Genomic DNA, 24,973 nt, shown 5'->3' with positions numbered 1-24,973 from the left:
GTGGCCTCTGGTAGGAAATGGGACCCCTGTTCTCAAGGACTGGACTGACGGGTTGGCATAATGTGTGCTCTAGGCAGGGTGTCATGAGGTTTGTCTCAATAGCAGGTTAGAGAGAGAGATCCTAAAAGGCCTCTAGAAGGAAGAAAGGAAGGAAATGTAATGTAGACTAGACTGCAGTGAAATAGCACCTTCTACTTAGTTTGCCTGGCGGTGCCCAGCTGCTAGAATGGAAATGTTAATAGGTATTACAGTTTCCAGATCCTCAGATTCACTTGGATCCAGACAGCTTTGACCTCACCTTATAGCCTCACCCCAGCACTGTGAAAACTGGGGCATGGAGAAGACAAAACTGAAGAGAGTGGCTCCTCTGTCCCCCAGGTAGTCACGCCTTCCCCTCTGCCTTGTTTTGCATTTCTAATTCTCCACCTTCTTGAAATCTTTTGGAAAGAAAGAGGCCACATACTCCCTACCTGCTAGTTACCAGTAGCACCCCACCCTCAAGTGTGACAGAATATCTCCTGACATTGCCCAACGTCCCTGCTTACTCCTTGGTCTGAGTTACTGCTCCTGGAAAATGCTTAGGAACTTTTCCCTTTGCGTCATCACCCTGGTTCTGGAGGCTATCTTGACAGTTTCTGTATGAACATCCTCATTTCCAGAGTCTCCTCCAGCAGGCTGGTAGAACTCTCTCTTGCCCACCATAGTCCCAGGCTCAAGATGAGATTCAAATCATTTCAGTTTAGCTTTGGTTAAAAGATACTTTTAACCAGTTTACTTCAGAAAATTGCACATAAAGAGGAGCAGCATATGGAAAAATAAGTCATCTGTCCAAAACATAGGGAGAGTAAGGGAGAAGAGAGGATTTATGTCTTTGGCAGGTAGTTTATTAAGCAGGCATTCTTCACTGGTGTCTGCACATGGGCATTAGGGGGTCAGCATTGATTCTGAAACTAGACAGTCTCACATGCATGCATATTTTCTTGAAGATATCCCTTTATTAGCTTTCCAGTGGCTCCCATGATTGTTACAGGGGAATTTCACTCATCTGCTTCTTTTCCCATCACCCCTCCAACAGGAAGTGAGTTTCTTGTCCTTTTAAACCTGACACAGCATTATTACTGCTAATTCTATCTGGTAACACCCCTCAGACCTTTGTGTTAAAATATGAGATACTTTTCCCCATCTTTTTTTTTCAGATTAGAATATAGACTTCTGCTGTGTCATTTACCTAAGTGAGAAAGATGAGTTGTTTTTGAATTGGACTGTCTTCAGTGTTGGGGTTTTTCCTCAGGAAAAAAATTAACATGATTTATAGGGGGAAAAGGGCCTATGTATCATTTATGACCTGCTCCCTTTTTTGTTTGTTTTGACATGTTCCTCTTTAAACATTTCTGATTCTTAACTGGAAAGCTGTCTTTCTCAGCAGAAAGCTGTTTTAATATGCCTGATGGTGCTGCACAGTCCTATCTGCCCTGGCCTATGGTGACTCCCACTCCCCCACTCATGTCACCCTGTGTCACTGAGCTATGAAGCCATAGGGGCATCTGAGACTCTGGAAGAAGCAGCACCAAGTCCCTTAAGCCCACGCAGATACCTTTTACTTCTCAGCTTTTTCTTGATAACCCCACTAGGTCTCAGGGTCAGAAGAGGCTGCTGAGCATCTTGGTCCAAATCCTGACGTGTGAATATTTTCCATCCCACTCCTAATAAGTGGGGAGCCAGCTGCTCCCTGAAAACTCTCAACAGGACACTCACTCTTGTGACTACTCTTCCTGTTATTGGGCAGCTCCGGTTGTTAACGTTGATCTCCAGTGTCCTACCTGAGACTGCACTCTTTCCTCCAGTGGCACTGATCCCCTGCCCAGGTCATTGCTAGCCCCCTCGCTGTGACCCTGGTAAAGGATGCTCAGTCTGCTCCTTCTCTGGGTTTGTACTTATTTACTGGGACTCACTATATCTCACTGTCCCCAGGTGAATAAGTCTGTTCTTATGGAAGTAAGGAGTGATTCAGAAAAGGCGCTGAAAGCTGCAACTTGGCTGGGGCTTACACCCTTACCAACATCGCCTGCTGGCCGCATCCATACTGTCAGATCTCACTCCTGAAGTATGAAGCCAGTGGTATCTTGAGCCTATAACTGTTTACTTGGCTGAACAATATACTTCCTTGGGGTTCCTCACACCAGCCTGTTCTGAACTGAATATGCCAGATGGGAGAAAAGAGATGTGCGAGATCACTGCTGGTGTTTGTCGAGTGCCCTTTCTTTTGTGACCTGGACTTTTCACACGGGGGAGGAATATACTGTCCAAGACCAGAGAACAAAGCTTTCCTCCCTTGATTGAGGCTATTAAGTGAAAGGCTACTGTGGTTGGGCTATGAATCAGGAACACAAGGCAGAGATAAAAATTAGTTTTGATGAGACTTTTAGCATTGGAGTTGCCATGTTCTTTAGCCTGAAGTGTCACAGATGGCTAAGCAGTATCCATGGGAGTCATTGACAGGCCTCAGATTGAGCACTGGTGAGCTTGTAGCCTAAATGGGGAGGAGGGAAGAACACGAGAGCTGCAAGTGAGGTGGCTAAAGGAGAAAGCAGGAGGTAATCTGTGACCCCTTGGCAGCCATGTTTTACTTGATCCTCACCCCTACTCTGTGAAGCAGCTGGGCGGGCACCATCTCAGTTTGCAAACGAGGAACTAAACCAGGGAATTGAAGAATGTTCTCGGGCACACGGCTAAATGGCAGAGCTCAGATTTTCCAACTCGACATCAAGAACATTTCCCATTTTACATGTTCTGGTTTTGAGAGAATGATAAGCTGTATACCCATTCACCATCCTAAGCCATGGCTCCACTGCCTCCCAACAGAAGTTCATGAAAATTGCTGACTCAAGAGCTGTTTTGTCCTTGTCAGTGATAAAAGCCACTCAGGGCTTCTACCTGCCAAATGCAGAACTAAGCTGACAGCTTCAGATAAAGAGATACCATTGGATTCACGGGGGCGGGGGCGAAAGGAGCTGATAATGGTTTGTAGAAACCCTAGGTCTAGCACTGCCCAGTCAGGCAGAGCAGAGCCCTGATCTTTTCATTACTTCTGAGCCTGTTTAGTGCTATTAGTCTGGTCAGGAGCTTGAGTGATCCATCTCTAAAACACCCCTATCTTGGGTTTGAGTATGATTTCTGAGCAGGAGTTCCAGACAGGATGAGCTAGTCTGAAACCGACCTGGGATCTGAAAGCAACACAGTCAATGGAACAGGGTGTTGAGCTTCATTATGAGGTTTCATTTCTTGAGAACATATTGTAGAACTATTGCCTTCCTGGGTTGAAACCAGAAAATCAAGACTTCCTCCTCACTGTGGTCTGTGCTGTCTGTCCCATTGTGTCCTTCTGTGGGTCACTGGAATGAGAAGATCTGGAGTTCAGCCTGAAGCTGAAGCTCTGACTCTGGTCTTGGGCAAGGCATTTCCCTTCCATGGGCTACTACTACTTCCTCATCTGTAAGTGAAGGAGTTGGATCAGACTGGGGGAGGCAAACTGTGGCATTATTAACCAGCCAAATCTGGACTACCATCTGTTTGTTTGTTGTATAATAATTTTTATTTTTAGAGCACTTTTTGGCTCACAGCAAAATTGAGTAGAAAGTACAGAGTTTTCATATACTTCCTGCCCCAACACACGCTCTATCAATGCCCTGCTCCAGAACAGGGCATTTGTTACAATTGAACCTACATTAACATGCCACCACCCAAGGTTTCCATTAGAGTTCACTCTTGGTGTGTACATCTCGGGTTTAGACAGATATGTAATGACAGGTATCCACCATTGTAGTATCATACAGAATAGTTTCACTGCCCTAAAAAAAAAATCCTTCTGTTTTTGTAAATAAAGTTTTACTGGAACACAGCCCAACCTATTCATTTACATAACATCTCTGGCTGCTGTGCACTATGATGACAGAGTTGAGTAGCTGAAACAGGGAGCACATAGCCTGTGAAACCTAAAATATTATCTGTCCCTTTATGGAAAAAGCTGGCCGACCTCCAGACTAGATGATTTTCAGGAAGCTTCTAGAATCTGTGATTTTCTGTTAGGTAATTCTGCATTTTGTTCTTCCTCTTCATCCCGCTCCTTCTTTTCCCTCTCTCTCTTGGGACCCCTCCAATGCTCTGACATAGCTGCTACTGTCCCGGAGCAGAGGACTGTGACCCTGGACGTGGATGTGAACAACCGCACAGACCGGTTAGAGTGGTGCAGCTGTTATTATCATGGCAACTTCTCCCTGAATGCAGCCTTCGAGATCAAGCTCCACTGGATGGCGGTGACCGCCGCCGTCCTCTTCGAGATGGTGAGAACCTCCTCATGCTGTGGTCAGGGCCTTGGCTCACCATGCAGAGGGGGACAGTGGATGCTTGGTAGAGATTCATGTCACTTTTTGTTTTCTTTAGTTCAGGCTCCAGTTACCTTTTACCTACACTGCTGGAATAGCCTCATACAAAAAATTTAAACACAGTAAAAAATTCAAACAGCTTAAAGGGAATAGGTTGGGATTTCTCAGCCTTGGCACTCTTTTTTTTACTTTATTTGTTTATTAAAAAAATTTTTTTTTAATGTTTATTTACTTTTGAGAGAGAGAGAAATAGAGTGTGAGTGGGAGAGCGGGAGAGACACAGATTCCAAAGCAGGCTCCAGGCTCTGAGCTATTAGCCCAGAACCTGATGTGGGGCTCGACCTCACGAACCATGAGATCATGACCTGAGCTGAAGTCGGCAACTCAACTGACTGAGCCACCCAGGTGCCCCTCAGCCTTGGCACTCTTGATATCTAGGGCCAGATTATTTTCTCTTGTGGGGGGGCTGTCCTGTGCATTGTAGGATTTTGGGCAGCATCTGTGGCCTCTACCCTAAATGCCAGTAACACAACCTCCTTGTGACAAACAAAACGTCTGCAGGTATTGCTACATATCCCCAGGGAAGAGGAGTATTGCCCCCAGTTGAGAATCACTGGTCTAGAGTGAAAAGTCCCTCTCCCAGCCTTGTCCTATCCTGTTCCCTGGGACTCCCATCTAAAAGCAACCACCCGGGGCACCTGGCTGGCTCAGTCAGTAGAGCATGCAACTCTTGATCTTGAGGTCGTGGGTTCAAGCCCCACACTGGGTTTAAAGATTAAATAAAATATTAAAAAAAAATAAAAATAAAAGCAATACCCTACCACTTTATTGAGTGTACTTCTAGAGAGATTATATGCATATACAAAGCTTTGTTGCCTTTTTTTTTTTTTTTTTTTAACATATGGTAGCTTGGACTACATACTTAGTTGACACTTGAACAATGGAGGGTCTGGGGATGCCGACCTTCCATGCAGTAAAAAATTCAAGTCTAGCTTTTGATTTCCCAAAAACTTAACTACTAATAGCCTATTGTTAAACTGAAGCCTTAATGATAACTTAAACAGTCAAGTCACACATATTTTGTATGCTATATATATGTATTACATACTGTGTTCTTACAATAAAGTAAGATTTCCTTTTTTAAAGGAAGTCATAAGGAAGAGATAATACCTTTATAGTACTCTTCCATATTTATTAAAAAAACAAAAACAAAAACAAAAACTCATATATAAGTGGACCTAAGCATTTCAAACTAGTGTTGTTCAAGGTTCAAGTGCAACTAGTGTTGCATTTTGTTTTGTCCTATTATATATCCTCAGTATCAGCAAAAATAAGTCTGCCTCATCGTTGTGTTTTTGTTTTTGTTTTTGTTTTTGTTTTGCCTCATTGTTTGTATCATCGTTTACTTAACCAGTCCCTATCAATGAACATGACTGCTTTTAACCCTACCTCTCAACAGGGGTTGGGCGAATGTGCAATTTTGCCCCTGTGGGAGCATTTGGTAATATCTGGAAACAGTTTTACTTGGCAGAAATGGTAGAAGAGTGCACCCACTGGCATCTAGTGGGTACAGGCCAAGGATGTTGTGCATCATCCTACAATGCATCTCATAGGACAGTCTCTAGGGCAAAGAATTAACCAGCCCAGATGTCATGAGTGCCAGAGCTCAGAAGCCCTCTTTTAATTGGTCTTCTGCCTGTCTTTCCTCCTCCAGTCTTCCCTGGCCTGTCTAATCAGGTCACTCATTGCCCACACTCAGGCCACTCCCCACCCTCAGTCCCAGCACCTGTGGAACAGATACTCCGTAGCCAAGCTGTCAGTATCTTCCAGGTGCTCTCTTTAACCATCTTTGCAGTCTGCCACTCACTTTATACACTCTCCCCTTCAATCCAAAGGAATGTTTTTCTCAAGCTTTAACAGGGTCCCGCTCTCCTCCCACACTGGCTCAAACATCTCATCACGGAGCTGAGAGCAGCCAGAAAGTTCAGAAAGACTTTATGGAAAGCTAGGAGATGGCCAAAGAGAGTGAGCACAACATCAGCTGCCAGCATATAGTTTTTCTGTCCAGGGCTCAGAGGCCTAGTTTTGTCCCACAAGACATGATATCCTGGGGAAAAGGTTTGTCTGGGTCTCTGTCTGTCCAGCCCCAGTCTGCCTGCACATGGCCTTAGTGCCCCTGAGGACCCCTCCCCTGGAACACTGGAACATACTTAAGGTCCAAATCAAAAAAGACACCAAGCCACCTGTCTGGTTCAGCTTATAGAAGTCACTGGCACTTCCCCAGCCAGTCATCACTGGGATGACCACTCCCTCCAGGCAGAACTAACCCTCTGACCTAATAGGCTAAGCATTCTCCTTGGAAGCCCTACTGATAGTCCTATCTCAGAACATGACCATAACATTCATGGACATGCACATATAGTCACAGTTTGGAAGAAAGAAGAGTATTTATCTCCTCAGGGGAATATGGCAACAGTCTTTTCAAAATACACTTTTCACACCAATTCATGTAAAACCCACGGAAAGCTGCTAATCCCTTTATCATTACAGTTTTGAGCCTTGAACAACACAGGTTTGAACTGCATGGATCCACTTATATGTGGATTTTTTTTTTTAGAAGTACAGGACAGGACTATAAATGTATTTTCTCTTATGATTTTCTTAATAATGTTTTCTTTTTTCTAATTTTATTGTAAGCATAAGTTTTTTGGGAGCCAAAAGTTATATTCAGATTTTTTACTGCATGGGGTGGTGGCATCCCTAACCCCATGTTGTTCAAGAGTCAACTATATTTTGTTAGGTTGTTAGGTTTTTAGAAATCTCTAGTGTAGATTAATTATTATTAAAAAAAATTTTTTTTAAGGTTTTTTTATTTATTTTTGACACAGAGAACATGAGTAGGGGAGGGGCAGAGAGAGAGGGAGACACAGAATCTGAAGCAGGCTCCAAGCTCTGAGCTGTCAGCACAGAACCAGACACGGGGCTCGAACCCATGAACTGTGAAATCATGACCTGAGCTGAAGTCGGATGCTTAACTGACTTAGCCACCCAGGCGCACTGTAGATTAATTATTATTTTAAGGTAGTGTCCAAATTTGTTATAAATCACATTTTATTAGGGTAAATATTATGCACATATTTATATTATATAATGTTTATAATATTATAATGCATATTTATAATATAAAATATGACATTTAAAAATATTACATAAAATAAAAAGAGCCTTAGTGTTAAGTGTCTGACTTTAGTTCAGGTCATGATCTCACGGTTTGTGAGTTTGAGCCCCACATCAGGCTCTCTATTGTCAGCACAGAGCTCACTTTGGATCCTCTGTCTCCCTCTCTCTCTCTGCCCCCTCTCCACTTGTGTTCTCTCTCAAAATAAACTTAAAAAAAAATTTTTTTTAATAAAATCTTAAAAAAAGTTATTTTGGTTGAACAGAGATCTTGGTTTTTGTTGTTGATATATTGTTGTTGTTACAGGTGTTTCTGGGAAAACAGCTAAGAGTGGTCCCCTTCAATTTTTGACATACTCATATTTGTTTAAGTCAAGTTATGGCTCAAACTAGATTTTTTTGAAATAACATTTAACACAAATCTCTTCTGTATGCCAGAGCCATGTGCACCAACTTTTTTTTTTTTTAAATATACACAGTTTTATGGTTAAAAAAATATCTTAAAATGTAGAAAATTGCCACTTTTCTCTGAGAAAATGTTATTGATGGGGAGGTTTGTCTTGCTGCCACAGTTAACTTTTGTTCTCAGTCAATCTTTGGACAGACAGCTTTTGGGAGTTTGTGGGAGAGTGGCTCTCATTCTGCCAGGTCAGGGCTTATCGCTTTTGGCCAGAGGCCACCACAGTCATCTCGCACCCTGCGTCATGTCCCTTTCAGCCAGCTTGAGTGGATTGTTTTCCTATTTGATACTTTGGACTTAGTAAATTTTTGATAAAGGACATAATTAGAAGGACTTAACTTATATCCTGTGACCTTCCTACAACATCCTGTAGAATGAGAAGGCGATTTAGGAGGCAAGAAATAGCTCTCTCCAGTCTCTTCCTTCCAGAAGAAACACTTAAGATGCATAAAGCTGTGAGGACGAGCTGTGTGCTTAACTCACAGTTTTTCAGGTATTTGTCAGGAGGTTAAACTGTGCATTTTCCTGACCAGGATTGGTTTGGATCCAGTGAACATTAATAAATGAACATGCCAATCAATATGTATGCCGCCACTGTGGCGGCTTCGCTCCTTGGGAAGTATTTTCTCTTGTCTGAATTAACTTGGAGATGACACTGTTTCTGTGCTTCCCACCAGGTCCAAGGCTGGCATCGAAAAGCTACTTCCTGCGGCTTTCTGTTGGTCCCCGTTTTGGAGGGTCCCTTTGCGCTGCCCAGTTACCTGTATGGCGATCCACTTCGAGCTCAGCTCTTCATCCCACTCAACATCAGCTGCCTGCTCAAGGAGGGCAGTGAGCATCTGTTCGATAGTAAGAGATACTCCCCTCTGGAGGTTCTATCTCCATGAGTAAGGCCACCTCTCTAGGTGTCTAATTGACACAGCCTAGTGCACAGAGGGAGCCTTTGGACAAGGGATCAAAATGATCTAAGTTTAAAGCTGGTTTTTCACTTAGTGGCTGGGTAACCCTGGGTAAGTCACTTAATGTCTCTGAGCTTCAAATTCCTTATCCCTCAAATGAGAGCACATAAAGTTTAAAGCTGCCTTGCCAACTCAGGAAGACCCTTGTGAGACCTGGAGCAGATGGTGAGAGGGAGAAGGTATGATACACTGTAAATCACGAGTGGCACTGGTATTCTCCCCACACTCTCCTTTCTGTGCTCCAGCCTTACTGGCTTGGGCTGTGGGAATTTGAACCTTAAGGGAGGCATTGAAAGCAGAACAGGATACAGCGTCCTATTTTGCAAAGCTGTACTGTGTCAGCACCTGGAACACTACATGTGGCTCGAGTCCTGCGTCGCAAGGAAGACAGAGCAGGAGGGGGCTCATAGGAGGACAGCAGGGCTCTGAGCCCTTCCCCTGAGAGGGCTGTCAATCTAAACGTGGGGAGACAGTGGGCTGAGGCACCCTGCTGCTCCACCTGAGCCCAGCCGATCTCTGAGGGCAGGTGTAGGACAGACAGAAGGAACAAGACTTACTTCACACAGCACAGAACTTTTTATCACCAATTAGTTGCCCATTGTGATGAACGTATAAAGAGCTCCTCCAGAGCTCTTGGTGAACTCACAGATGACCTTTTTTAAAATGAAAAGTTAAAAAAAAAACAGTAGCCCTTTGGTTTCTCAGATGTAGAAATTGTAAGTGTGAATGGAAAAACTTCTGGTGTAAGGGAAGTGGTTTCTTCTTTTGTCCATGTAAGTCTGCATCATGGTTGGTGGAAGAGAACAGCCCAGGGGTGAGAGGTCCCTCCAGGTCAGGGAGACCACACTAAGTGTCCCTGCACCTTTCGTGACAGGCTGCCCCGGTGGTACAAACAGCTTGTGTTCCAAAGGCCTGTCTGTATATTCTTTGTTTACATCTCAGAAGACATTTTTATGTAGACACAGTGTTTCCAGTGATGGCTGGGGTTCCAGGTGGGCCCCACAGAGCCACTAGAGGGCATAGATCTGTGATCCTTAGAGTTGACAGAGTGCTCTTCACACACACATACACACACGCGAGCACACACACACACACACACACACACACATACACGCACATTCTCTAACCTCACAGCAGCTAAGAGGACCATTACAGTCCTGAAATGCCACATGATTATATTCGTATCTGATGATTTCAAGCCAGGCAACTGCCTCATGCTACTGTTTTTAATATGCTCAGGAGACACTTCCCCCACACCAGCCAGAGATTCTTCTGGGGTTTTCCACCTTCACTGTAACAGCACAGGATTGCTGGCAAGGCTGGCATTGGAGGACATTTTTTGTGTGAGCTGATGGTTTTCCCTGCCAGTTGTAACCCAGGCTTTAAGACCAGCATCCTCTGTTGGTTGCCATGGTTACATGGTTACCGCTGAAGAAAGGAGGCCTAGTTTAAAGGAATAAGGGCTTAAATCTAAAAGTCGATTTTCTTGCTTCTGTGCTACTCTCTTCCTATTATCTCCCCTTCCAATAACAGTGGATACAAAATCTTAAACATCTGATGAGGAAGCTGCTGTACGTGTTTTTCCTATTAAAGCCAAAGCCTTTTTTCTTTCTTTTTTGCTCTTTAGTTGCCTAGAACCTTCAAATGTATCCTAGATAGAAAATTCCAAAACGTACAGAGCCCCTGTTTTCATGTCTCGTGAAGTTGCACCTCCAGCCGTCAGCATCTTGGTCCCAAGAGCAGTGCTGGTCCATTGCCTGTTGCTGTGTGACACCTGGCCTCAGCCTCCACCTCCTCATCAGCTCTCAGTCTTCACACCAGCTGTGCAGAAGAAGCGAGGCTGGAGCAATGATGCGGGCAATGGAGAAAAGGCACCTCTGTGCCCTCCTGCCCTCCCCAGCCTATCACTTTTCCAAAAATAATTTTCGTATTTATTTGCTTCGATTTCCCCATTCCTAAAATGGAGCTTATAATATTGTCTTTCCTTGTAGGGAAATGGAACATTGGTAATAAAAAAAATTTTTTTTCTCCTTAGAAGCAGATAACACGCATGTAAAGCTTATCTTTTGTTTGTACTTTAACATCATGTTCCTTTCCACTTTGGGTATAGGGAGTCATTAGAACGAGGCTTACATCAAGTTCCGGTAGCTCACACTCATTGCTGAGTGTGAGCAACGAGTGCCTTTCAGAACCTGATAGAGCTTTGGGGAAGGGATGGTGAGAAAACACAATTGGTCCTTGGGACAGAGGCTGGTCTTTCAAAAGCAGGTAGTGTGGAAAAGCGTGCTTAAGGACAGGGGAGAAATGGCCAAGAGAAGTGAAGGTTACAGAAGGCCAAAGCCAGGAAGAATTACAAACCTTGGAATCACACCCCTGCTTTTATTCTTTTCTCCTTTTAGGCTTTGAACCGGAAACATACTGGGATCGAATGCACCTTTTCCAGGAAGCCATTGCACACAGGTTGGTCCCTGAGCAAGAAGGTATAGTGGGAGGGCATCAGTGACTATCCAGCAATTACCAAACCCAAACCCAGTTTGTTTCATTTCTGGGGAAACGGATCTGGCCCACCAATGACAGCCTTGCTGCTGACCTCCAACAGGACCCTTTGCCTTGGTTTCAGAGATAAGCATTACCTGTCAGTTCCTGTAGCTATTGTTTTTCGGACCTCATTATTTTCTTCCAGTTGAAGGGAGAGCGTAGAGCTCCCTCCTTAGCCTCCAACAAGACCCTGGTCCAAGCTGTCCAGGAGATGACATAGATGAAAAACTGTAAAACGTGTTTCAAGCCCCTAGACACACGTTGAAAAGATAATGAAGGGTTAAAAAGCAATAGATAAGTCCATAGGTTTTTACTGGCGCCTAATATGTGTGCCAGGAAAGGGCTTTCCTGGGCTTAGCTGTCTACCCCTCAAACCAGTCCAGCTTTGTCTCCAGAATGCACTAGGCAATGTCCACTTCATGTTAATCATGGCAGAAGTAAGTCCTCTGTTCCTGCTTCCATAATCCTCTCTCTGCACCTTCTTCAGTGTCCTGTCATCTTATTCAAACATCTTAAGCTGTTACCACCCCACCATGAACCTCCCTCCTGCCCCCTGCCCACCATAGACTGGCTGCTTCTTTCAGCAGGAGTGGGTGCTGATTGGGGGCAAAAGGTGGGGAGTACAGTGGATTGGTGGCAAAGGGCCTCGATGCAGGAAGCAGACAAGCCTGGTTCACCTCCGCCTCCACCAGCATCTGGCTGAGGAACCGTGAACAAGTTTTGGAACTGCTTCACCTTCATTTTCTCACCCTTCACTGGGTTGTCGGGAGGGTTCTCTGGAGTTCCGAGCACCTAAGAAGCTCTTGGTAGGCAGTAGGTATTATTAGGAAGACCCCAGCCAACTGACAAGTTTATAAGCAGGTCTGATGCTTCCCATGGATATCATTGGGTGGTCGTTGGATTTTGGTGACTAGATGTCACTCAGGACATGGCCTTTATTTGTCAGATGTGCTTTTTTCTTCACAGCATTCCCCTCCTGATCCAAACTCATCTAGATCCTAGTCATATCTAAACTTTGCCCTGTCCTCTTCAGAGTGCTTTTTCAGCCTTCAGACTCTTCACGTCTTCTATTCTGTGTATCACTGCATGGACTCTACTGTGTGTCCCTATACCTAAACATGCTCCCCCTTCCCCACCTCACCCTGCTCCCCCTTCTCCACCCAGACCCACCTTACCCACTAAACCTTCTCCCCTAAGCCCCCACCCCTGTTCTACACCTGTCAGTCTTGTTCCACCACAGATTCCCAGGTCTCTCCTCTCTAAATCCCTCCTTTTTTTCCAATACACTCTATCCATCTATTACACTAGTTCAGGGGTCCCTGGGGGACAAGGGTATGAATTTTTCTCATTTTTGTTTCCGTTTACGCACCAAGGCAATGTGCCTTGCCCAGAATAGCTTTTGCACAGAATGGAACTCTAGGTTGGAATGTGGCTCCAAAAGGAAACAGCCCATCCATAACATTCATCTCGGATGGAGTTAGAGATGGGTCCAGAGAAGCTGATCCATCCATCCTACCCCTGCTGTGGCTCCCCAGCTCCTCCTTTATTTTTGTCTGGGTGGGACTGAGCACCCCCCCCCGCCCCGCCCTCACCATAGTCCTGGCTCATGTGCTCCCCAAGTGGACAGTGAGGGGGCCAAGCACCATGTGTTTAAATTGCCTTTTTAAACTTAAAGGTCTTCCTCGTGATCTAAAGAAGAAATGAGGCAAGAGTCTGGTCAGGCTGATCTATGCTAGTAAATAAATAGCCTTAATTGGAAAATGGAGAGGAAGAAAGGCAAAATCCAGAGCCATTCCTACACATGATAGGGTCAGCCTATACATGACAGAGCTTTGAGTGCACATTAGCTTGTCCATTTAACTTGCATATTTGATTTCATGTGTTCTTTGATAAATAATTAGTGAATGTCAGTGTAAAGCTGACAGCTTATATAGAGGATGCAGTGAAAAGGAGACAGGTGTTTTACCTCCTTTAGTTCTACCTACATTGCTGCCTTCATTACATAAACCTCTCAGACTCAGGGCGAGAGCCACATCTGTTAACGTGTCCTTTACAGCACTTAGCAGGTAGAGCTGTAATAAATGTGTGTGATGGAAATAGAAAAACCCGGAATAGAACAAGCCATAGATGAGAAGCAGAATCTAATAAGTCATAGATGAAAAGTGGCTCCTCTTGCCCATTTCTAGAACACAGCAAAGCAGAGAGCCCTAGAATCGTGTGCCTCATTTTTAAGAAGAGGATTTCAGTTAAGATAATTTATTCTATTTCAATTCAGAGCCTTGTTCGAGGGCCTACTATGTGTTTGTCTGGGAGAACTAAGGGAAAGAGGTGTGGCTAGGTGAATTAAGATAAGGACCTTCCCCTCTCAAGCATGTGGATGGGCACCTTGCCCCACATAGGGCGTGATGTGGATTCCAGTGAGAGGCAGAGAAGAGGTACGGGATGGGAGAAAAGAAGCAGCCATCTTTTTTTTTTTTTTTTTAATGTTTATTTTTGAGAGAGAGAGAGAGAGAGAGAAAGACAGAGCATGAGTGGGGGAGAGGCAGAGAGAGAGGGAGACACAGAATCTGACGCAGGCTCCAGCCTCTGAGCCGCCAGCACAGAGCCCAACACGGGGCTCAAACCCGCAAACTGCGAGATCATGACCTGAGCCAAAGTCGGACACTTAACTAACTGAGCCATGCAGGCGCCCCTTGAATGTTCCATCTTGAAAGAGATCTTTCCAGGCCCCTCTAGCTCAGGCTGTCAGTCCTCTTAGTCACATTTGTTCCCCTTGTCCCTTTAGCTGAGGAGGCCCTAATCTGTGTGTCTTCCCGTCCTTCCCTTAGGTTTGGGTTTGTACAAGATAAATATTCTGCTTCTGCTTTTAACTTCCCTGCCGAGAACAAGCCTCAGTACATCCATGTTACAGGTGAGACCCTGCAGGCAAAACGTGGGGCAGGTGGGTCCCTGTGGCAGGAGCCTATGCTCGGGGGCTTCTTCTCTTGATTGAGCCTATGGTTGCAGAGCCACCACATCTGCCCTGGGAACCCTCCCCGTGGTGGTGGTGACACAGGGCATCTTGCTTCTCAGGAACGGTGTTCCTGCAGCTGCCCTACTCCAGGCGAAAGTTCTCGGGGCAGCAGCGACGTCGGCGAAACTCCACCAGCTCCACTAACCAGAACATGTTCTGTGAGGAGCGGGTTGGCTACAACTGGGCCTACAACACCATGCTGACCAAGACGTGGCGATCTAGTGCCACAGGGGATGAGAAGTTTGCTGATCGGCTGCTCAGGGATTTCACGGACTTCTGCATCAACCGCGACAACCGGCTGGTCACGTTCTGGATGAGCTGCCTGGAGAAGATGCATGCTAGCGCCCCGTGAGGCCAGGGTGCACCAGGGCCCACAGCACGGGGAGGATTCCACTCCTGCTGTCCACATCCAATAGCGGCAGTCAGGCTCTGGGTGGCAGGCAGCAGGGCCACCGTCGGTGAGTGGGAGCCATTGCTGCTGCTTCCTCCTCCCCCACAAAATGTTCTTCCACTCGAGGAGAAAGACTCAGGAAGAAACTAGCGCTGAGAGCAGGTGGGAGGTCCAGATGGTCCGTGGGAGGGCCTCAGTACTGGGGAAGGGGGCGTGCAGCCCCCGTGAATGTCTTTGGAGTGGGGGTGGCTCCAGTGAGCATCCTTTCCCTCCACTAGCCGTGGGCTTTTCAGAGCAGTCTGCCACTTCCCGCCCAGAAGTGTGCACAGGATGTAAGATAATTTTGTGAAATAGTGTACCATAGGCTCACACCAACTGTACATACCTGTATATATCAGAAGCAGGAATAAAGTGCCATGTGCGGCATCTCTGGCCCAGCCTGGTTCCTGGCAGCAGCGACCCCATCCTTGGCTGGGCAGTCGGGCCCCGTCGCCAGGGACGTAGTGGCAAATGAGGCAGCCACAGAAGGTGAGGAGAATTCACTGTCTTGGAGAGTCTGGTGGTGGATTTACTGAAAGATGTCTTTTTACAGGCCTTTGGGCAGGAGTAAAATAGTTTCTTTCAGACTTAATGAGCAAATAATACCATACGCAATTGCAGGCTTGTGCTGTTGGAGTGAATGTTGCTAAGTGGGTGAGCCCAGGTGTGGCACATGGATGTCATGGCATTCCAAAAAAAACAAAGTCTCTATTGACTCCAAGGTTTAGAACCCACTTCTTACAGAGATAAGATCTAGCATGGTGCCTCAACTGCAGCACCTTGCCCTGATAGTAGGGGTGAGGGGCTGCAGGCCTGGGGGTACCTGACAGGTACTGCCACTGCCTCCCCCTCCATCTCTCCACACAAGCCCTGTGGATTTACCTCCTCAGTAGCTTTCAAATCTACTCACTTCTTCCCAAGTCCTCTGCTACCACTCCCGGCCCAGCCCTTCTTCATCTTCCTTTTCCTCTCACGTGGCTAGGAGAGCCCCCTAACCCACCTCTGCTTTCCCTCCAGGCCATCCTCCACTTAGCAGTTAGAGTCTTATTTAAAAACCACTCTGGGGGTGCCTGGGTGGCTTAGTCGGTTAAGTGTCCCACTCTTGATCTCGACTCAGGTCGTGATCTCATGGTTCGTGGGATAGAGCCCTGTGTCAGCTTGCAGCACAGAGCCTACTTGGGATCTCTTTCTCTCTCCCACTCTCTCTGCCCCTCTCCTGCTCACATGGGCATGCGTGCACACAGACACACACACTATCTCTCTCTCTGTCTCAAAATAAACTAGAAAGAAAGAAAGAGAAAAGGAAGGAAGGAAGAAAAAGAAAAGAAAAAAGAAAAGAAAAAAAAACTACTCTGATCATGCTCACCACTTACCTGGTCCCAGGCTATTATTCCTCTAACCACCCGGAGCATCATAAACTCTTTAGCAGCTCAGATCCTTTGCACATGCTGTTCCATCTGCTTAGAACACTCCTCCTTTCCAGGCTCACTCTGCCCTGCTAACTCCTGGTCATTGTTCATCTGCTCTTTGCTCAAATGCTTCTCCAGGGAAGCACAGTTGGCTACCTGTCAGGTCTTCCCTCAGCACCTTGTACTTCTCTGGCAACGCTTGGTACATTTACAATCTAGCATGACAGAAGCTTGCCTGTTTTGTTTACCTCTTTGTTCCTAAATGTGCAGCATAATAATAGATGCTGGAGAAATGGTATCAGCTGAATATGTGGAGTGAATGAATGAACTCTGGACTCGAGAGCCTGGCACTGGGCGTTGCATCTGAATCTCTGCACTGGGTTCTTAAATTACTTAATGGAGGCATTTCCTCATCTGTAAATTGGAGCTATTAATAGTACATGTAGAGATTTTGAGAGAATAGATCTGTTAATACATGTGAAAACACAGAGGTTGATTCCTGGTGAGGAACAGGTCCTTGATAAAAATCCATTTTCTTTCCCTTTCTCACCTTTCCTTCCCTCCGACAAACCTTTACTGTTTTTCAAGCGTCAGTGTCCTTCATTTATGGGAGGCTGTCTGCTAGGATTGTGGGAGGACCAGAAGATAGATGTATATGAAAGCACTTATTACCTAGCAGGCTGTAAACAAATGTCAGCTGTTCTGACATTCCCAGATGCGAAATCCTCTGCCATGTTTCTGAACCAGCTTCCTGCATGATGTTGCTGGACACGGCAGCCACTGGTCTGTTCAGATTGGATCATGTGGCATAGTCATGTGTGGTCCTCAGTATCCTACTTTCCTCCTCTCTTCCAAAGATGACCTGAGCGAGGTGCCTGAGTGGCTCAGTTGGTTAAGCATTGACTCTTGACTGAAGCTCAGGTCATGATCTCATGGTTCGTGAGTTCAAGCCCTGTGTCAGGCTCTGTGCTTACAGTATGGAGCCTGCTTGGGATTCTCTCTCTCTCAATAAATAAATAAAAAACCCAAAAAACCCACAAAGATGACCTGGGAAAAGAAGGCCCAGAGAGTGATTTGGTGGAAGAAGAGGTGGCTAGAAGAAGCTAGAATGCTAGCCACTCACCCTTCAGAACTGAGCCTGAAATATTCATGCCCTTGAACCCCAGTTCCCCCAAATTCTTCCTTTCTCTGACCAGCACCTCCTTCCACCCACTCATCCAAGCCAGAATCTGGGAGTAGAACTCAGTCCCCCTCCAGCTCCATCCTAGTCCTCCCCATCTGCCCCTCAGGCCTGTCCATCTCCCTCCATGCCTGCTGCCCAGGTGCAGAGAAAGCCTGGCCTGAGGAAGTGTGTGGTTTGGTTAGACATGAGGGATGTGTGCATGCATATTGGAAGCCTCACACCAGGTGTATAAATGTGAATAACCATTCCTCAGTGGAGAGAGAAGGGCAGGAAACTTGGGGCTAAGAGGACCCAGGTTTAAATTCCAGTCCTGCCATTTCTTCACTGTGAGAGCTAGGAATGTTCTGCCTCCCAAGTGTGGTTCCTCACCTGTTAAATAGAGATGACATAGCCTCACCTTTCTTCCCAACCCCCACCCCTCCCCCCCCCCCCCCACACATAGACTTCCCTTGAGTGTTGCTCTTCTTCTGTGCTTGTGACAATGCAATTATTTGCTGACCCCTTTTAGCATCCTAGGTTGAGAATTTCTTTGGCACACTCTCCAGTCAATGAGAATTGAGTGAATGAGCTGGTGAGACCAAGGGAGCAGATGCACATGGCAGAGCCCCTCACAGGGCCCGGCCCAAAGGAGGAACACATGGACTGTAAGGAAGATCTTCATGGGATCGTCAATCTCTTTCCCTAAATTAAGTCATGGAGGGCACTTATTCATGTTGAGAAATAGGCCATCAAAACCCAGACATGTGCATGACATACTTGGGTCACCCCAGTGTAGGAGAGGATGAGGGTGGTCCCGTAAGACAAGAGCCTTAGAGCAGAGGGGTTCTTGGTGATCTAGTCCAACCCTTTCATACTCTCCTAGTTAAGGAAACATGGAGTGAGCTGCTCCAGGGTCTAGGTGGAACTGGGATGAGGACCAGGTCCTCTGGTTCCCAGGCCCAGTGTTTTTCCAGGCATTTGGTTACAGTCAGTAGTGTGGCAGTTAAGGGGGCAGACACAGGAGGCCAGTGTCTGGATTCAGATTCAGGCACAGCCACTTGCTGGCATGTGCATCTGAGTAAGTTACTGTACCTCTCAGAACCTCGGTTTCCTCATCTGTAAAATGAGACACTAGTACCACCTCACAGGGTCTTGAAACCACAGGAGAAAATGTGGGTAAAGAGTGTGGACAGTGCCTGGAACATTGTGCCCTCCTTAAACATCAGCTGTTATGATGATTACCCCAGACTCTGTGAACCCCAGGAGTTTAGAGAAGGGAATAATCAGAGGGCTGGAGTGGACAGGCTAGTCTTCAAAGAGGAAGTAGCCTTGGGCCTTGTGGGATGTATAGGAGTCAGAGTGTTCAAGAGGCTGAGCCCAGTGTCCTACTTGGGCCAGAGGGCTTGTACACCACTAGCTGCTGTGGTCATGCTGCCTTATCTAGGTCCCAAAGAACCTCTGCTGGGAAGTTTTTGCTGTTGGCAGAGGTGACACATTGCCAAGAGCAGGAAGAGGACCTTCTGACCATGCTGTCCTGACTCCTCATCATGAACAGGGTTGTTGCCTGAAGCTGAGCAGCTCTGGAGACATTTCTCGGTTTTGTGGTTGTGCTGGGGTGTGCCCAGGCCCTAGTACACTTGGGGCAGCACCAGTTGGCCTCCTGAATGAGAAACAAATTTGGGGTGGAGAACCACACAGAGTGTGAGATGCAGAAAAACCCAGTGGGAAAAGAAATGAGATAGAGTAACGCCCTTACCCTCTACCAAAGGAATGGAAATAAGCCAGGGAGGCTTCAAAGCAGAAGTAGTAGCTGTCTTAGGCCCCCACCTGTGGTTCTCCAATGCTCCTATGTAAAAGAGCTCACATAATTTGCAGATTCCAGAGCTTCTCCCAGAGATTCTGATTCATGAGGTCTGGGACTCTGCACTATAAACACTGCTATCCATGGTCCATTTGAGAAACCCTGTTCCAGATTTCTTCTCTGGGCTTCTTACTGAGTACTTTATATCCAGTGTAACCACCCTGGAAATATGATTCTCACCAAAAAGCAACACAGTAGAGGCAGAGAACTTGACAGCTGAGTAAAATGACAATTGACAGCAAGATGGCAGTGGGAGCAGACTGAGAGCTACACAGGCCGCCCAAGGCTATGCAGCTGGGCCAGCAACTGCCAAGTACTACATTGAATAGGTATGGAAGCCCATATCCCCTTTTGTAGGAAGAGATCCGTCAAAAATAATTAAAATGGAAACTTCGGGTATTACAAGGAAGAAGTACATGACTTACACCTAAGACCCTAAGGAAGTCTGTGTGGCTTTGCTAACATGGATGGAAAATAGAAAATAGTGTGCATGTGCAGAAAATAGAAAATAGTATGCATGTGCACACAATAGAAAATAGTGGGACAGAAAGATGAATAGAAGCCAATTTATAGTTATCCTGAACATTTCAGGTACATATAATAACAGTCACTTCATTTCTTGAGCGTTTCCTGTGTTCTGGGCAATGTAGCGTACATTATATGCCACTGCATCATGTAACCTTATCAACCACTGTCATACCAGATGAGAGTGGAAAGCCCAGGCAGTGGAGTCCAGGGCCACACAGCTAACAGCGAGGCTGGGAATCAGGTCTGGGAGACCCCAGAGCCCAGCCCCCATTCACTGTGCTGTCCCCATCACCTCCTGGTGGTGCTGGGTCAGTGAGGCATCACCACTGCTCTAACCTGGACCTCTGGCCAGGGGCCCCTTATTCCATTCAGTTGACTGTAATGTGTGTGTGTGGTACAGCCCTACTGGTGTGCAGATGCATGTAGCATGTGAACAGCCTCACATACAGGTGCTCTGGTGGGAAAATGCAGAGACTTTGAGCGGGTGCCAGTGGCTTTTCCTCTCCCCCAGGCTTCTATCTGGAAGGCACTGTCTGCTCCTTCCCTTCCGGCCCGCAGCCTCTGACTTCAGCCTGCAAGTGTGTCCGGCAGCTCCTGGACCTCAGGCCATGCCACACACTTGCCTGAAGCCTGGCCTGGAATGCATGGGTGGTGGGGGGCAAAGCAGGTGCCAAGAACTCATTCCTACCAGTCTTCAGATTTGTTCTCCATCTGCTTCTCTGGCTGCAGCAAGATTCATCTGTTTCCTCAGTGAATCAGCACATAGTCCTTCCAGGAAGAAAATCTCTTCCCACCCTGGTGATAAGGGGGAGGGGGTATGGGGAGTTGCTGTGTGACCATCAGCAAGCACACCCCTCTCTCTGAGCCCTGGCATTTTCATCTGAATTCCTCTGGCAATGAATCTGGGAGAAACCTTAGGAATCACAAAATTTCAGATCTTTCTCCTCCTTGACCAACAGGAATGCTGAGTGCCAAGAGGGAATGAAGGTCCCTGTCAGTCTTTCAGGCAGCTGGTGACAGCTGTGATAGGAGCTGAGTCTCTTACCTCCTCTCTGTGCACTGTGGATTATGTCAGACTGCTTATCCATGCTCACTTTCTCCCTGTTAATCTTCAGGTGTCTCTTAAAGAGACAGAGAGTTTTTAAAAAATTGTTTTTTAACTTAAAGTTCATCTATTTTTGAGAGAGAAAGAGAGAGAGAGAGAGAGTGAGCAAGCAGGGGAGGGGCAGAGAGAGAGGGAGACAGAGGATCCAAAGCAGACTCCACACTGACAGCAGAGAGCCTGATATGGGGCTCGAACCTATGAACCGTGAGATCATGACCAGAGCCGAAGTCAGACAATCAACTGAGCCAACAAGGCAACCCCAGAGAATTTTATTTTTAAGCCCAGGGCATCCTGGAAGAGAAACATTTCCCTAATGTCTTTGTTGTTCATCCAATCCTAGTAGCTCACATTTTGGGTTCTTCTCCTCTCCACACTCTGGGAGCATCAGATAGGTGTGACCATGTACTGTCCTAGGAAAGACGCCACTTTACAAGGTGAAATGTCCTGCCTGTCCTCATCCTGAATGTCCTCAGAAGCTGAACAGACACAAGCTTGAGAGGGTTGGCAGGGGTCTGCCAGAGGCAAGCCTGTGAGACTTTCGTCCGGATGCTGTTCCAAAACCCCCACCCCTTTTCCAGGTCCTTGGATATAGCACTGGAGGAGAACCAGGAGCTAGCTAGTGGTACCCAACTAGCCCCCATCTGAAGGACATTTGGCAATGTTGGAAGACACTTTTGGTTGTCACAACTGTGGTAAGCATCTCCTTGGTGCTTTTAAACACCCTATAATGCATAGGACAGCCCCTACAAAAAGGATTATTCAGCCCCACATGTCATTAGTGTCAAGGTTGAGACAACCTGAACCAGATGCTGATTGGGTAAAAGGTCTGGATGGCGAGCCCCTCTTTCCTGTGACTTTGGAAGAGAAGATAGATGCCACTTGCCCCTGGTTATGGATTTTAAATCCTTTCTTGATGGCAGCCCCATTCCCAATCTCCTATAGCCATTACTCTTTCTAGGTGCCAAGGCCAGAGTGGCTAAGAGAACTGCTTAGGGCCACACTACAAGTTGTGGACAGAACCAGGATTAGAATCCTGGTCATATTTAGTGTTTACATGCTGTGGCACTGCTCTTGTGTTTCTCTTTCCTTGTACATATAGCTAGGCTCTCCAATAACATATGATCTCCTTGAGGGCAGAGAGCACATCTTGCTCATCCTTGCGTCCTCCACTGTAAGTGCCCATCACACGTAGGTGCTTATTTAGAATTGGTTGAATTCATTCATTCAGCTGACCAAAGCTGAATGCAAAGCTTTGGCTTTATGCAAAGCCAAATCAATGTCGGTCTTTCATTCTTGGTGGAGGGAAACAGGTAAAGCACTACAGAAATAGAGGTGGGGAGCTAATTCTATGTAGGGCAACTGGAAGACTGGAGAAAGGGGCATTTGGGCTGGGATTTGAAGGTTGTGTAAGAGTTCTGGGTAGGTGAGGAGGATGGGTTAGAGAAGGGATTCTGGAGGTCTGGAGGGCTTTGTCACCAGACCAAACAAGAGAACATGACTGCCTAAAACCTGATGGGGGAGAAAACTGGAGAGCAATTTCTCCAAACCTGCCCTACTAAGGCCGAATTTTCAACAACTGATTTCCAGAGGGAGGTATGTTGGTGTTGTCAAGTTCCAGAGTATAAACCAGAGTGACAAATGGTCCATTGTCTGGAAGCCCTGTGCCAGCCTGGACTCTGGGGCTGCACCCCGGGTGGGGGGCAGGAGGGGTTGGTGGAGGGACAGAGCCTCGACACCTTGCTCACCTGTCTGGCTTTGTTCTTCCTGGTCCTGGATCTGGGTAGAACAGGCTTTTTTTTTGTTTTTAATGCTTTTTTAAAATTTATTTTTGAGAGAAAGAGCAAGTGAGCACAAGCAGGGGAGGGGCAGAGAGAGCAGGAGACACAGAATCTGAAGCAGGCTCCAGGCTCTGAGCTGTCAACACAGAGTCCGACGTGGGGCTTGAACTCATGAACCATGAGATCATGACCTGAGCTGAAGTCGGATGCTTAACTGACTGAGCCACCCAGGTGCCCCTGGGTAGAACAGGCTTTAAATGTACCAGGCTTCAAGGTGGTGGCAGGCCTCTCAGATGGGGCAGACAGGGAATGATCCTTTTTCATTGTCCTCTTTCTCTTCAGTGATCCAAAACCCTGCTTCCAGGTTCAGCCTGCCATTTCTTCCTTTGTGTGACCCTGCCCAAGCTTCCGAAAGCACACTGAGTCTGGGGGATTGGTGTGAGACCCCAGGGGATAAGTGTTACAGAATATTTTGAGACCTTGCACAATCAGGTGAAGTCACTACAGTTCTTGTTTGACTTTAATGCTGACTACCTGTGCGATCCTGATCCTGAGCAAGTCTGTTCACCCCACTGGACCTCAGGTTTGGGGGTGGGACAATGACAGTGTTTCTTCTGCCTCCTTCAAGGGGTCACAGTTGAGGATCCAATGCCATCAGCTTTGCAAAGTGGTTTGAGTGATGCAAAAAAATTCCATAACTTTAAGGCAGCCATGTAAACACTCCCCTAATGGAGACCAAACATTCTGTCTTATTTTTTAATGTTTTATTTATTTTTGAGAGAGAGAGAGAGAGAGCGTGCACACATGCACGTGCAAGCAGGGGAGGGGCAGAGAAAGTCAGGGACAGAGGATCTGAAGCAGGCTCTGTGCTGACAGCAGTGATCCCGATGCAGGGCTTGAACTCATGAACCATGAGATCGTGACCTGAGCTGAAGTCGGATGCTTAACTGACTGAGCCACCCAGGCGCCCCCAAACCTTCTGTTTTGAATGTGTCTGGCAGGCTCGCCAGGAACCTAGTCCAGCACCAGCTAGTCTGAAGCCTGGGAAGGGAGAGAAAGAAAGCAGAATAACAAGAGCTCTTACTCTGAACCCCAAGCAAGTGTGCACCCATTGTCCTAGTTCTAGAAGTCTGAGAATAGCCCTGAGGGAGGTGGATAGGTGGTGGTACCCCACTCCTCAGAGAAGAAACTGAGTCTTAGGGAAGTGGAGCAACTTACCCAAGGTTGCTGAGCACACACATGGCAGGGGAAGGATTGAATTCAGGGATTCTCCACCCCCAGGACTCTTCCCTTAGAAAGAGGTGGGGCATGGGAGAAAGAAGCCCACTAAACGTGGCTTCCATGGTGGGTCACCCACGTCCTGGAAGGAGGAAGGACAGGGCTTGGGGCCTGGGCTCCCTGCGTGGCGATGAGGGCCATGTTCCCAGGCTCTCCAGTGCCTGATCTCCACACTGGCTGCTGTTGGTGGTTGGCTCCAGGAGGACAGGAGCACTCTGGGTGGTCTGACACACAGGATGTGTCTCGCCTCAAAGCAGAAGTGAAACAGGGCGCACTTCCCCTTGCAACACAAGAGGCAAGTCTGACCACTGCCCCCTCGTCACCATCTCCTGCAGGAACCCAAAGACTGGCTGCCACTGCTGGGGTCTGAGATTGGGGGTTGGGGGCACAGAGAAGCCAGTTTGGTCTGGGGACCTAACTCATGCTGGCAGCTGGGTATCTACCTCTCAGCACACAGTTTGGGGTCTCTTCACACAAGCCTCCTTGGGCAGTGTCCACATGATTGGAAGATACTGTTTCTATCAGTTTCTGTGATTTAGATTCCGAGCGAGATGGCCCTTTATACAAATGTTCTGTCTCCTGGCCGGATCACAGCCAGCTCCTCTCTGCAAGAGGGAGATTCATTTGTGGCTCATACTCTCATTCATTGTTCACACATTTGGTTGTTCTCCCATCAACGAACATATTAAGAACCATCTCTGTGCCAAGCATCGTGCAGATACAGGAAGGAGAAGGATGGCAAACAAAATATTACACAGATCACTATTGTTATGGTTGTGAAGTAATTAGTCATGAAAAGTGCAGCAAAGGCCACAGAGAGTTCACTGTAGGGGGTTAAAGGGGAGACCCCAACCTAGTCTAGGACTCAGGGAAGGCTTTCTGGGCATTTCTAT

General features: G+C 46.9%; 1 protein-coding gene across 11 annotated transcripts in view; it reads left to right on the top strand.

The window, feature by feature from the left end:
• Positions 1–15,346, top strand: part of DEPDC5 (DEP domain containing 5, GATOR1 subcomplex subunit) — a 126,494-nt gene extending 111,148 nt beyond the window's left edge. For 9 of the 11 annotated variants that reach the window (XM_019426791.2, XM_053902157.1, XM_019426796.2 and 6 more), the window contains 5 exons: positions 4,171–4,340; positions 8,697–8,868; positions 11,378–11,438; positions 14,345–14,427; positions 14,589–15,346. In XM_019426791.2, the coding sequence (XP_019282336.1) occupies positions 4,171–4,340; positions 8,697–8,868; positions 11,378–11,438; positions 14,345–14,427; positions 14,589–14,881 (779 nt within the window). In that variant the 3' untranslated portion in view covers positions 14,882–15,346. The other 2 variants (XR_002074492.2, XM_019426798.2) reach the window with 2 other exon arrangements.
• Positions 15,347–24,973: the final 9,627 nt, after the last annotated feature.

Source organism: Panthera pardus, unplaced genomic scaffold (assembly GCF_024362965.1).
Source record: "Panthera pardus isolate Hobbes unplaced genomic scaffold, ASM2436296v1 HiC_scaffold_15, whole genome shotgun sequence".
NCBI classification, from domain to species: domain Eukaryota; kingdom Metazoa; phylum Chordata; class Mammalia; order Carnivora; family Felidae; genus Panthera; species Panthera pardus.
The sequence above is the reverse complement of the archived record's forward strand: the minus strand, read 5'-3'. Positions and strand labels throughout refer to the sequence as shown.